General features: G+C 37.3%; 1 protein-coding gene across 1 annotated transcript; it reads left to right on the top strand.

Moving 5' to 3' along the window:
- The first annotated feature begins 925 nt into the window (after nt 1-925).
- Nucleotides 926-13,226, top strand: emilin1a (elastin microfibril interfacer 1a). Its single transcript, XM_084432465.1, has 8 exons — nt 926-1,475; nt 6,705-6,824; nt 7,696-7,847; nt 8,089-10,131; nt 11,367-11,483; nt 11,602-11,619; nt 11,729-11,863; nt 11,947-13,226. The coding sequence occupies exons 1-8, from the start codon at nt 1,315-1,317 to the stop codon at nt 12,258-12,260; spliced, it is 3,060 nt and encodes a 1,019-aa protein (XP_084288591.1). The 5' UTR covers nt 926-1,314; the 3' UTR covers nt 12,261-13,226.
- Nucleotides 13,227-13,938: the final 712 nt, after the last annotated feature.

The following is a 13,938-nucleotide window of genomic DNA, read 5'->3' as shown; positions in this document are numbered from 1 at the left end:
CTTCGGAGTCTATCTGTGCCTGTTCCATGCCCGACGCTTCTATCCTACCGAACAGGTACCGGTGTACAGGGTGGGGGTGGGTATTTACGACAGTGCAAGTATTCCACAGCGACTCTAGGGGTCGCTGTTTCACAAAAACACAATTTCTACATAGTGTGCCTTTAAATTGTGCGTTCCGTGTCGGAATGCCTGTTTTTGTTTTAGTCTGTGTGATCCCGCCCGCTATACTTGACAGTTGGCGGGAAATAATAAAATAATAAAATAAGAAACAATTATTTTTTTTTTTATTTGAACTGCAGTACCCATTTCAACCACTAGCTTTCAGTCAATGTTACATACTGCACTTTTAAATAATTATAAAACTATTTTTAGCACAGTATTTTTATATATATATATATAATTTTTTAACACAGGGCTTTACAAATATGAATCTGAATTTAATTGAAAATGTTTATCTTCAGGTTTATGCATCTAACCATAATAGCAGGTTGAAGAAAATGCAATGTCAACTAGCAAATATTTCAAACAGCGACAGTATAAAAAACCATTGAAGCCACACACATTATTAATGAGTATAGGGCTACATGAAAGTATAGGCTATAGCTACCTTTAGGTATCATCATATTTGGAGATCTTATTAGGCAAAAAGTATGAAAACCCCTGGTCTATATTAGGAATTTACAAACAAATGTGAGCAGTCATAACTGATTTTCTTTTTAAAAGTGGGTCAAATTCCCACCAGTCAAGAGTAATGAAAAGACAATGGGTTAAATAGATAACAGTTATATGTCTGTTATAATTAGAGTTTATGCTCACATTTGAAAAGAAATCCATCAGGAGGGACCCAAAATTTAAAAGCAGAGCGTGGTTCCTTCCTGAGAGAGAGAGAGAGAGAGAGAGAGAGAGAGAGAGAGAGAGAGAGAGAGAGAGAGAGAGAGAGAGAGAGAGAGAGTTTTGGATCTGTTCAGGGCAGTTTTCACATTATGACTGGGCAGACGAGAAAGAGAGAAAAAACCGGACACTTCTCATCAGGGTTTGACTGCGGACCGTGTGTCATGGGGAAACTGACGGGAGCATCTTTTGCGATTAATGGACACTGCGCGAAATGATGACAGCGGGGCATAAACATTTAGCTACACAGAACTTTATGAAATATCAGTGCTGAACATCGACTCATGGAGAGTTTGAGTTAGCGGGGCTGTTGGACTGCGCTCGTTGTGTACAAGTCGGATTTTCTACGTTTAAGTTTTTGGATGTAGCCTACTTTTTTTTTTTAACGATCGCGTTTTTAAATTCTGTTTTTACTTCTAAGTCATGGCACTATATTTTGTTTACTTATTCGCTATGTTGACTCTGATTTTGCCCGGAGATATTTTGGGAGCGGGAACCTACGCATCACGATACACTCAACATGTGGATGAGAGTCAGTCTGTATCTGCTGCACAGAGTGGATCTAAGGTGACCAGTAGACATAGGTAAGAGACAAACGAGTTTTCATTTTAACAACAACAGGTCTGAGTTGATAATTTGAATATGTAATCATATTAATAATAAAAAGGAATACATTTGTACACTGAAAAATAAAAAAAATGTACATGTAAAAATGTCCTTCTGGTGGGCCTAACATCTAAATGAACTGATATTAGAGATATGGTCTACTACATGTTTATATTAATAAAATAATCTATATGCTATCTGAAATTACTCCCTGATCATCACAACTGTCAAAGCACTTCATTAAGTCGTGTACCATTGCTTACTAACATTCAAGCTGGTTTTTCAAGATCACGTGGTGTGTCACACGTACCTGTCTTACACTGATATGCTAATATTGCAAATAAAGTTCATGCTGTTATGAGTTTTCTAGTTTCTGGTCACTAAGACCAGTATGAAATCACAGACTCTAGCCCTGCGAGCATGAGCTACTGTTGGACAGGTCTTCCCTTTTTTGGCATTACTAAGCAGACGTTAATACATGTGCAATGGGATGGAGGCCAAACGGTGAAGACCTTAAGTGCACTTATCCTGGCATTAGCACAACCCAGTGGTGTACAGAGGTTCTACGGGAAAGAATGTGTTGGCCCCTGGCACCACTGCTTAAGGCTGTTTGAACTCTGTTTTGTTTTTACAGATGTGTGAAATATTACACGACTTGTGGTAGCTGAAACCCTCCTTCACAGTGTGTCATGTTTACTGTCTGTCCAATATCTCGGATGATATCATTTGCCCCTCGACTTTTGATCGAGTTGTACTGAGTCAGTCCACATTATGCCCCATAAATAGCTGGTATGCACAGATGCTTTCAATCCAGTAGAACAAATGTGTCAGTTGCCAGTAAAATGAATATTTTTTGCAGACAAACTTTGTTATGCTATTTGCTATTTCTCTGTAACAGATGCATGAAAGACTGAAAGAGCCATATACATATGTCAAATGCTTCTTGCACTGCAATGCATTGGCCGGAAACTTAAACCTAAGTAGTTCCTGCTATGACAAAACTTATCACATCGCAGAAACTTTGTTAGTTTCAGCTTTGATGTAAAGTCTGTATACATATATGTAAGTAGCCTCAGCAAATGTGTGCACAGTGTAAGCATCTCACAAAACAGTTTGCTGAGCTCAACTTTATGTAAACCATTTAGATTTCAAATGGGAAACACACTTTCTTACCCATAATTGCAAACGTTATTGAAACTGGATATAACAAGTAAATATGATATGGGAGCAATGTAGGGACACACGACCAAGCCAAATGCTAATCTTTGTACAGAGATATTTTGGACAATGTAAAAAGGTATTCTGTGGTTCTGCACATTAATGATGTATTGGTATCATTCAATGAGGAAAAAGTCTGAAAATAAGTCTAGTGGGGGAAAACCGTGAAAACAGATTTTCAAAAGGTGACCTTTAGATTGCATGCAGAAAAACTAATCTGCCTTTAAATATATTTGAGCTTTGTTTGTATGGATAACTCAATAACCCTGCAGGCCTACCCACGGATTCTCTTTTGAGCGTTGCAATACATTGCCCTGTTACTGTGTATTCTCGCGATTATTTCCGTCCAAGTTCTGTTTCTGCTTGAGATGTTGAAGTGATACTTCATTCCTTGCCAAATTGGGTCCTGTGGATTTTTATCCTTTGAGGGAAGGTGTTTATATTCATTCGCCTTCAGCTGGATGTTCTTGAGTCTGAGTGGCACAGGCCTGACACTTGCGTCTGGGTCTTCTTGTTTATATGGCTAAGCAGTGAATTTTATTCTTGTATAAAAATGTATGCTGGCAGGTGCAGTGTCTTAAAAATAATTAAATGACTGGAAGTGTTTACAGACAGAGTTCTTTCCAACACCAAAAAAAGTATACTGCTTCCAATCCTGAGCAACCATTGTGTGGTAATTAAACCGGGAGCAAGAATACAAGAATGCTGCACACTGGAACTCATTCTTAAGACTGATCTTGAACACATTCAAAATGGATTTGTGTACATATGAGACAAAGAAGCCATTGTGACTCCAAAGTTTTTGTTTACTTTTCCTCTCTCAAATTTGATAAAGCTGAGAACCACTATTTCCTTTTTTTTCTCATTGGTATACATGGACCCAGGCCTTTGTCTTTCTTTTTTCTTAAACCACCCCCAGACTCCAACAGAAACAATGGCTCAGTGTTCTACTGCCATCACTCTTTAGTTGTCTACCCCAAATACCACAATTTGTATGCGTGTCCTAATTAATGCATGTGCACACGTCCATGAATCCATCCATAAATTTGCTATTAATGTTGGGTTATATTCAGAATGTCTATACAAGCTCTTTCATCACACACCCAATCCAAATTTACATACACAGTAGGATACGCATATAAATATTTCACACTATTTTACAAACAAACACAACATTTTGTATATATAATGCATGATGAAAAGACTTAGTCAATATTTAGGTCCACAGAAACACAAATAAATGCACCTTGTCTGAGATTGAGTGAGTGTAGAATTTGAAAAGCATGGTTGTCTGTGGTGAAGATGTCCGTGTTGAACTTGTGTACTCTGAGTGTCTGGGCCCCATTTATTTGTATGTGTGAGAGCAAAGCACTTGTAGTTGATGCATCGAGACATTCCAGTCTCAGCACTGCTCATGATAACGAATGACTTACCAGGCTCAATGAGTTATTTTAATGAACCAGTCACATTGGATTCCAGCCTGGTTTCGATTCCATCTAAACAAGCTCCCTCAGAAAACAGCATCATTTATCACTTTAATCAGAAAATCATACAGCTCTCCAAGGTGTTGGGGAAACTACATTAAACTCTCATTGAATATGAAGATAATTCCACATGAACAAAAATTAGAATCTTTTGTTTACCATATTGATTTTTTTTTTTTTTTTATATATATAGTATTATCCATTCCAGTATTATATGAAGTATTTATTCCAAATAAATACTGTATATGTGCCCAGAGCAGATGTATATATTTGAGCAGAATGGCGATATCTCTCCCCTCATTCTCTCACAGGATGGGTGGATGTTTAAGATATACACATCAAATAAACCCAAGTGACAAAAAATGTCTGAAAACCAAATAAACTCTTATATTTTTTGATAAGCTGGATTGGAATCATGAAGAATCATTAAGTTTCCAATTATGATTCCTCTTAAAGCAACACTAAGGAACTTTTCCTCTTCGGTCGCCCTACAGGTTGGAAGCGGAATTGTCCATTACCGCTGTCGTAAATAATTTAGCCTACCGCAGCCTACTGTCGCACGCACGCTCGCTGTTTATCTAGCACCGGCTTTGGAATGAATGATGTCCACAGACAAGGTAGAGTATGTTACATGATTTCATGAAAGTATGATGTATTGCGACATCAGAAACGAAGAAAAACTAAATAATGACTATTGTAACGCTTGACGTAAAGCAAGTCAAATTTGTAGTTTGTAGTCTCATTCGAACTACAGAAACGCGACCCGGTTTGGCAAACTTGCATGGTGTGGTTATAGCAGATATAGGGCTGCAAAGCGAATCCAGAAGTGCCTTTCACCGTGTTACGACTTGATGAACCACTGATACGATTTTGGAAACATTATTTTAAGGTAAAAAATGTTCCTTAGTGTTGCTTTAACGATTTCAGTTCCTTATCGGTTCCATTAACAATTTTTGTTTTTTAGTTCTTTTAAGGAATAAATATTTGTAAAAAAGAAATGCAATGCCAAATGATGAGATCATTTCTATAATAAATAAATGTAAAACAATCCTTGCAAAAGGTTTGTTTACAGAGACTTTTTATATACTTTTCACAGTTTTTTTAGAGGTGACATTATTAAACAAACAAAAAGTGCAAACATATACAAACCTTTTTTTTTTACCCATTCAATAACTACTAGAACAACAACAACAACAACAACAATAATAATAAAAATTATTATTATTATTTCTATTGTTGTTAAAAAAAAGTGACAATTTAAATTAGGGGAATTATTTAAATGAAATTTATTAAAAATGGGGGAAAAAAGAAATGTATTACTATTGTAGCCTACTGTTAAGTAAAAAAAAATTGTATTTAAAAATAATAATCGAGATTTACCAAATATTGCTGTCTTAATTCCTTTCAATAAATAAATGTTTTATATATTTACGGTAGGAAATTTACAAAATATCTCTTTCCTTAATAGCCTAATGATTGTTGGCATAAAAGAAATATCGATAATTTTGACCCATAAAATGTATTGTTGGCTATTGCCACAAATATACCCTTGCTACTTGTGACTGGTTTTGTGATCAAGGGTAACAAATTATGAAACGTGATGTAGCACGTCAGACTATTTATATAATTACACAACGCAGCCTTGCACATAGTAATAATAAAAGCCATAGTTGTGTATGTTTGATTCATCATTAGAGTCTCTCATTCGGGAATCAGACTACACTGGTCAGCTGTAAGTTTTGATTCACCAAAAATAAGTGGTTTATAAGAGACATTTGTTTAGTATTCTGAATATACTTGCGCTGAAAGTTTTGTCTCACTAAAAAGAACTGGAGTCATTTGTTTGTGAATCAGCCATGCTTGTCTGTTTCACCCAGTACATTTAGTAGCGGTGTTGTTCAGTAGTGCAGGGAACTCTGTCAGATAGTCTGCCATTTTCACATCAGTAGAGGATTGCACATGCTCTTAATTGAACAGAATGTCAACTGACCCTACGCAAAGACCCGTCCCCCATAGTTACTGTTGCTACGTCCGACAAGCCATGGTGCTCTCACGCCAAACATCACGTTCTCACATAAAGAGGAGTAAAGAGGACACTGACCAACAGACAAGACAGGTTACTTTTGGTGTGAAACAAAGTCTCAGCATTTTTTAAGAAGTTCAAACAATAAATACTGTTTTCTGGCTCTTTAATGTGTCACAACAGATCTGGTTTGTTTGTCGGTGTTATGATTGGTCAGATCGCTTGTCAATCAAACTTATTTGAATAAGGACCAGCTCTTGTTGCCAACCCTAATGCTGTCATAACCTTGCTAACTGGTTGCACTGATGTGATGCTTTATTGGTGTCATTGGAGGAAAGTGTTGGTTTTGAAGGCCTATTATTTGTACTTTTATTACAGATAACTTTTTAATTTAGTTATGTCTACAATGAAGATGGCAGTCCTCAACCATTTGAAATGAAGCCTTAAGAAGAATAATTTGCCCATGCTTTGTACACAAACAGAAACTGGTGTGCCTACGTAGTGACAAGGTCTGTAAGCTGTGTAATGGAAGATGGAGTGGAGACCTATGTGAAACCTGAATACCAGCGCTGTGCTTGGGGCCAATGTTCCCATGTGGTTTTGTAAGTATTCATGAGCATAAACACTGCCAAATTGCATTTCATTTAATCTTGGTTACCACTCGCTATTATGACAGTGTCAAACTGGAAAGTTTTGGCCCATGTCCCTCTCTCAGCGGGATGCATGTCCACCAAACTATTTGTGGAATGAGATTGGACAGAAATTGAGACAGAAATCTGTCTCTGATGAAACTGCTAATGTACAAGTTACTTGTAATGTTGTTATTTTAATCATTTTTTTAGAGAACAAATTTCAGCCATAAGTCCAAGATGAAGGTGACCTTTTTCTTAGGTCTCAGTAAACCTCAGTTTTATCCAAGATCTTCAAAGACAGCCATAATACTAGTCCCCTATACAGAAGCCACATCACAAGTATGAATGGAGTATAAACAATGTTCTAATAATAGCAACAAGTGCACTTGAAAGTTAAGTAAGACATACAAGAGGCTTGCCAGAGCAAAGCAAACACTTTCAAAGATTTTAATGATGTACTGAAAGCTTTGACTGAATAAAATAACAAAAACATGCCCAGAAACAACAGCTCTAAGAAAATGAAGAACAGGCCTTTATTGTACTGATTCCTTGCAGAGTTGTGGCCTTCTGAAAAGCGATACATAGCCTAGGATATGAACGTAACAGAAATATTTTCACTTGAGCAGTGCCATTAGAGACGCTCCAGTTAAAGTCGTGAAAGAGGATTAAATTAAACTTGTAAGCTTTAAGTCTCCATTTTCATAAATGTCAGAAAAGTACACCCATATTAAATCGTCAAATTTTCAACAAAAAAGTCAAGTTGGACTAGTATACATATAGTTCATATTCATAGTTTCAGCTCTTGTTAGAACCGAATATGACAAAATGTCTCACACCACAGGTATCGGACTTTTAGAAGACCACGGTACAAGGTTGCCTATAAAATGGTCACAGAGATGGAATGGAAGTGCTGTCATGGTTACTCAGGTGATGATTGTAGTGAAGGCTCCTCTGCCACACAGGACAGCAGTGGCAGACATACTGGTGAAGAAGGTATGGTGTTACACTTCCCCCTAGAATGCATAAAGGGAGTCAAATTGATCTGCTAGGTTGTGATTTTGAGAATATTTTAATTGCTGCAGCATTTTGTTTTTATTTTATGTCTTAATCAAAAAACATACTGTAGGTATAATGGGTCATGGGTCATGCATTCTAGGGTTAAAACAGGAAGGTAATGTGCTTACTGAATTAGTAAATGTTAAATAACTTCAATGTTAATCAATGTTATTCATAGGGAGAAGTGACAACAACAAGATTAGACAACTTGAGGAACAAATTCAAAGCTTGAATAAAGACCTTCACAACCTCCACTCAACCGTACACAACATGAATAAGAAAATGCACGAGGAATCTCGAAGGGAAGGCATCAGTGGCGGCAACAATCTAGCCGACGCTGCCCAGACCATTCACAGCATCCAGACCAAACTGGACATGCTAGACAACATGACACAGGTCCATGACAAGACCCTCACCAGCATCAACAACCACCTTGTGGGCAGCAATGGAATTGGGAACGAATTGGACATTCGGTATGGGACATTTAAAGAGGAGATTCTCAGGGAGCTGGAACGGCGAGTGACACTGTCTTGCTCGTCTTGCCAAACTGGAGTGGAGAGCATGCAAAGGCAACAGCAGGAAGACAGAGAGAGGATCCGAGCGCTGGAGAAGCACATCAGTGTGATGGAGCAGCACCACCGTCAAACTGTAGAGATGCTTGAGAGGGAACTGTCACGCTCTCAGAGTTGCTGTGATTCCCTGAGCGATCTTGACAGGAGACTTAGTGCCATTGAGAGGAAGGTCAGTTCGACTGCAGAGACGTATGATATCCTTAGAGGACGTCTTGAAAAAGAGTTGAGAGGATCAGGCAATGGGAATGGTGGGCGGGGAAAAGCACTTGATGAAAAACTGAACAGTCGTCTTAGAGACCTGGAGAGAAGACTGAACGGGACTGTGAGAAAAACTGAGCAAAAATGCTCCCATACTGAAACAAGTATGAAGGAGTTTGTCCAGAGAGAGATCGGCCAGATAAAAAACTCTGTCCTCAATCGAAATGATGATCATGGTTATAGAATATCTACCATGGAAACAGGCATCCAAGACTTGAAACGCTTCATTAACGATCACAAAAATAACCTGGAACGGTTAGGGAACAAAACAAACGATCTCGACAGCGGACTTAAATCAGCGATTAATTTGTGCACAGAGACGTGCGGTCCAAAAGGGAGTGAGACAGCAGATACTGTGAAAAGCCTGGAATGGAAGGTTTTTGGCAATGAGGAGGACATTAAGAAGTTTGACACCAAGCTAAAGGAATTAAGTGTGTCTGGTGACTCCTTATTTGACCGTATTGAAGATCTAAGCCATGACGTTCAAAAAATTAAGGATCTGACAGGACACAATGGAGAACACTTTAACCAAATCATCACCGATGTGGAGAATATGGGACGTGATTGCGACATATGTAGTACGATAGAGAGCGAGCTAAAAAAAATAAGAAACATAACCAGCTATTCTTTTAATACGTTCCAGGGAGAACTTACAGATTTACGCAGAAAGGTAGATTCAGATGAGTATGTTTGCTCGCAGGTATGCTCAAACCTCCAGGAGGAAGTGGGCAAATTGAAAGAAGAGGTAGATAAATGCACAGGCCAATGCATGAACAGTATGACTGACCATAAGAGGAACATAGATAATCAAAACACCATAACTCGCAAGCTTGGCAAAGACCTCAAGTCCATTCAGGGTGAGCTCACAGGAGTAATCCAAACGTTCAGCTCCATCAATGACACTCTGAAAGGCTTCAGGAACACCATACAGAACCACGGCAACTCCATTTCTGATCTGAACAGGTCTAAGGACAGAATTGACTCAGAGTTAGATCAGATTGAGGATGATTTTAACAAGCACAAAGAAGACAGTAAAGGACGTTTTGATGGCATCAGTAGCTTTAACAGCAATTTGATGATTGAAATGGGAGAATGCAAACTTTCTCGAGAAGGGCTGGATAAGAGACTCTCGAAGTTGGAGGATGTCTGCAGTAGACTGGATTCCTTGTCAGTGAACCTTCAGACTATCAAAGATGGCCTGAGCAAACATGTCTCTGGGCTTTGGACGTGTGTTAATGACCTAAACTCCACAGTTATCTCACACGGTGAGGCCATTGACAGCATTCACGATGTTCACTTAGAGAACATTCGTGGCAGGATGAACAACCTCAACTCTTCCATACTGCACGTTCTCAAGGAGTTCCAGATCTTCACTGAACAGGACTTTACTGGTAGGTTCTTATCTATTTATCTTATCTAGTTTGGAATAAGTACGATTTTTTTTACATTTATTAACAGTTTTCTATTTGAATGTATTTTAAAATTGTATTTATTCCTGTGATGGCAAAGTTGAATTTTCAGCCTTATTACTCCAGACTTCAGTGTCACATGATCCTTCAGAAATTATTCTAATATGCTGATTTAGTGCTCAAGAAACATTTCTCATTATTATCAATGTGGAAAACAGTTGTGCTGCTTAATATATTTGTGGAAAATGTGATACACTACCATTCAAACATTGGGGTAAAAAATATATTTTTAAAAGAAATTAGTACTTTTATTCAGCAGGGACACATTAATTTTGTAACATTTATAATGTTACAAAAGATTTATATTTCAAATAAATGCTGTTCTTTTGAACTTTCTATTCATCAAAGAATCCTGAAAGAAATGGATCATGGTTTCCACAAAGAAATTAGAAGCACAGCTGTTTTCAACATTGATAATAATAATAAATGTTCCTTATTAATATTCACAACATTTATGGATTTACTGTATTGTATTGATCAAATAAATGCAGCCTTGGTGAGCATAAGAGTCTTAAAAAAAACCAAATGATTCCAAACTGTTGATCGATAGTGCATATCAAGACAAAAACCAATTATAGATTTTGTCATAAGAATATCTAAATCAAAAATCTCTGCTTGTGAAAAAGAACATACAATGTGGATAAAATTAGGTGTTATTTGAGTCATGTTGATGACAATATAATGTCAAGTCTAGCATTTTGGCGTAATGGTTATGTTCTGTTTTATTGTCATTGTGTTCTGTTTTCCCTGTACTGGTTTGCCTGTGTTCCCCTCCGCTTATTAGTTTCCATATTTTCTAATTAATCATGCACTTTTTGTTCAGTTCATTAGCTCTCCCTTGTATTTAAGACCTTAGTTTCTTCAGTGCATGGTTCCTTGTCGATGTTATATAGTGGTTGTGTTACATTTCCTGAAGATAGTCCTAAAAGTGTTCCTTATTTAGATTTATGAAAGATGGTTTATTATCTCAAACATAATTTATTATCTCAGTAGTGCGCTCATTACTATAACCAGCCATAACATGACATTTGGGAGGAAAAATACATTCGTGTAGTCAAAATAAAACACTGTCCTGTTGTGTGACATGCTATACTCCATCTAAAATATCAGCCAGCATTTTTTGCAATTTTTAAAATGACTTTTGGGCCAATCCTCAGGACCTCCTGGACTACCTGGTCCTCAAGGAGAGAAAGGATCCAAAGGGCCTCCTGGGCCACTTGGACATCCAGGCAGAGAGGGACCACAAGGGAAAGTGGGGCCAATAGGACCTCCAGGTAAATGAATGAATGGATAAATAAATTAATGATTTTTTTTTTTTTTTTACAATTTTAACCGAACTGGCAAAATTAATAATATTTTCCTATATATTTTTCTTAATTGTCTCCTATTTAGGCCTCAGAGGTGAACAAGGTCAGTATTCTTACTATTACTACTGCCATGACTTTTTCTTCTACTATTACAGTAAAATGATTAATAAATATAATTTAAAAAATGTTTTGTCTGTTCTTGTCCTTACCAGGACCTCCCGGAGAGGATGCCAACGTTCCAAGACTGTCATTCTCAGCAGCACTCACACGACCACAAGACAATGCAGGCACTATAGTCTTCAACAAGGTCTTCGTCAATGAAAGAAAGGCCTACAATCCAAAGACAGGTATGTATGTTAAAGACAAGCATATTGTATGTGAATTAAGGACTGTCATAATCATAAATGCTCTACCAAATGTATTTTGACAGGTTTGTTCACTGCTCCTGTGAATGGGCGATACTTCTTCAGTGCAGTCCTGACAGGTCACAAGAATGTGAAGATTGAGGCAGTCTTGTCTAAATCCAATTATGGTATTGCCCGTGGAGATTCGGCAGGCTATCAGCCTGAGGGTCTTGAGAAACCCATGGCCGAGGCACGGCACACTCCTGGCTCCCTGGTCATCTTCAACATCATACTTCCTCTGCAGGAGGGAGATACTATCTGCATTGACCTGGTCACAGGTAAACTTGCCCACTCAGTGGAGCCCCTGACGATGTTCAGTGGGATGTTGCTCTACGATTAAACAGAGGACAGATTGTAAGACTCATCTGAGACTCGGTGAGGACATATCAGATGTAAAACTTTGTATCTGGACAAATCGTGATTTTTTTTTTTTTGAAGAACACTTTTACATATTCAACGTTGAATAAGGTTTATGATACAAATTTTATGCAGGTTTCATTTATAAAAGGCCATGAGGACACACAGGATGATTATATTTATCTATTATCAGAACAATGAACTGAAATTTGTATATGGTTGTTTTTTTTTACATTTTATTCTTGAATGGCAAGTCATATGTTTATATACTGTGAGTGGCCAATGTTTGTTTTTATTAAAATGCAGCTGGGAGCAGCAAAGTTCCTTCTAAAAAACTAGCCCATCCACGTCATTTGTTCCGGAAGAGATGAGAATGAGTGACTGTCAAACTGGGATAGGACTCAAGTGGAATATCATACATGATTATACAATAACCTAATGCAATCTTTATTTGAAGTGTCAAATTACTGATTTGCATCAGTGTTTAGATCTGAACTATAAACTTCTATCATAGTACATATTTGAAGGTGATTATTTGAAAAAAAATTATATGCAAATAAAGATAATTTGTGGTTGTCAACAGGGGTGTTGCAAGACCCTTGAAACATCTCTTTCCCCAGTAAACATTACTGATAAATCCTTGTCTGAGAATGTATATTGCCTATACCACGCTGAGAATGATTTTTCCTGATAATATTTCAGCAATACTGTCATTTCTATCAGCCATTTAGAATCAGAACTAGTCATGCCAAATTCATGAATTAAGCACTCTTCTGATTTAATAGTTTAGCAAAAATTCAGAATTTGTTCACGATTCAGTTTGATTCATTTGGATGGTTTGCTCACACACTGAATTGTTTGCAGTGGTTTCTCAAACTGAAAAAGAAAACAAAAAGAGCGCTGGATGAGGTGGATATATACCTACAATAAATTGTAAGAAACAAACCTCACAAATGTCTTTTATCAGTGATTACACAGCGCATGCATCTTGTGAACTCTGTAAAGACAATTTACAGTATATCCACATAACAGTATAAAAAAGGTAGGCAGTATATTGCAGTGCATAATATAGCGTATTCACATGTGCACAATACAGTGGATTTACAGCACTTCCCAAGTAAAGAAATACATGGATAGTAAATATTTAGAGAAAAGAAAAGACAGAACATAAGCACAACTATGTGGGAAACACCCTGCAGAAGCAAGCTATTTTGTTGTTTGTACGTTTGAAAAGGTTCTGTCACCTTAAAAAAACTAATCTGTACGTAGACGATGTGACGATGTTCAATCTGCCAGCAACTGAGAAATCCAATCCAAGCCGAGAAAGTTAGCCTATATACGGTCTTTATTTAAAGCTTGTATAAGTGCTTTTTTTTAAGAGCTTGTATAGAGATCTATATAAATATACAGTTAAGTAACTTTTCGCCCACTAACAGTTCCTTGACATTTACCAGCCAACCAGTGTAGCTTCACTAAAATACACTTCAAGAAGAAGGAATTCATTTTAAAACGATAAAAGATCTTTTCTCGAGATGGATGCAATAAATATTACACATGACATGATATTTTCTATTATTCCCCATTTCCCCACTGCGTTATTCTTTCATATTTGCGGCACATTTCTTAATCTCACACTTAATCTCCAAATTTGGAAAAGTAAC

This window comes from Rutilus rutilus (assembly GCF_951802725.1).
Source record: "Rutilus rutilus genome assembly, chromosome: 15".
In the NCBI taxonomy this organism is placed as follows: domain Eukaryota; kingdom Metazoa; phylum Chordata; class Actinopteri; order Cypriniformes; family Leuciscidae; genus Rutilus; species Rutilus rutilus.
This window is presented reverse-complemented; position numbering and strand designations above follow the sequence as displayed.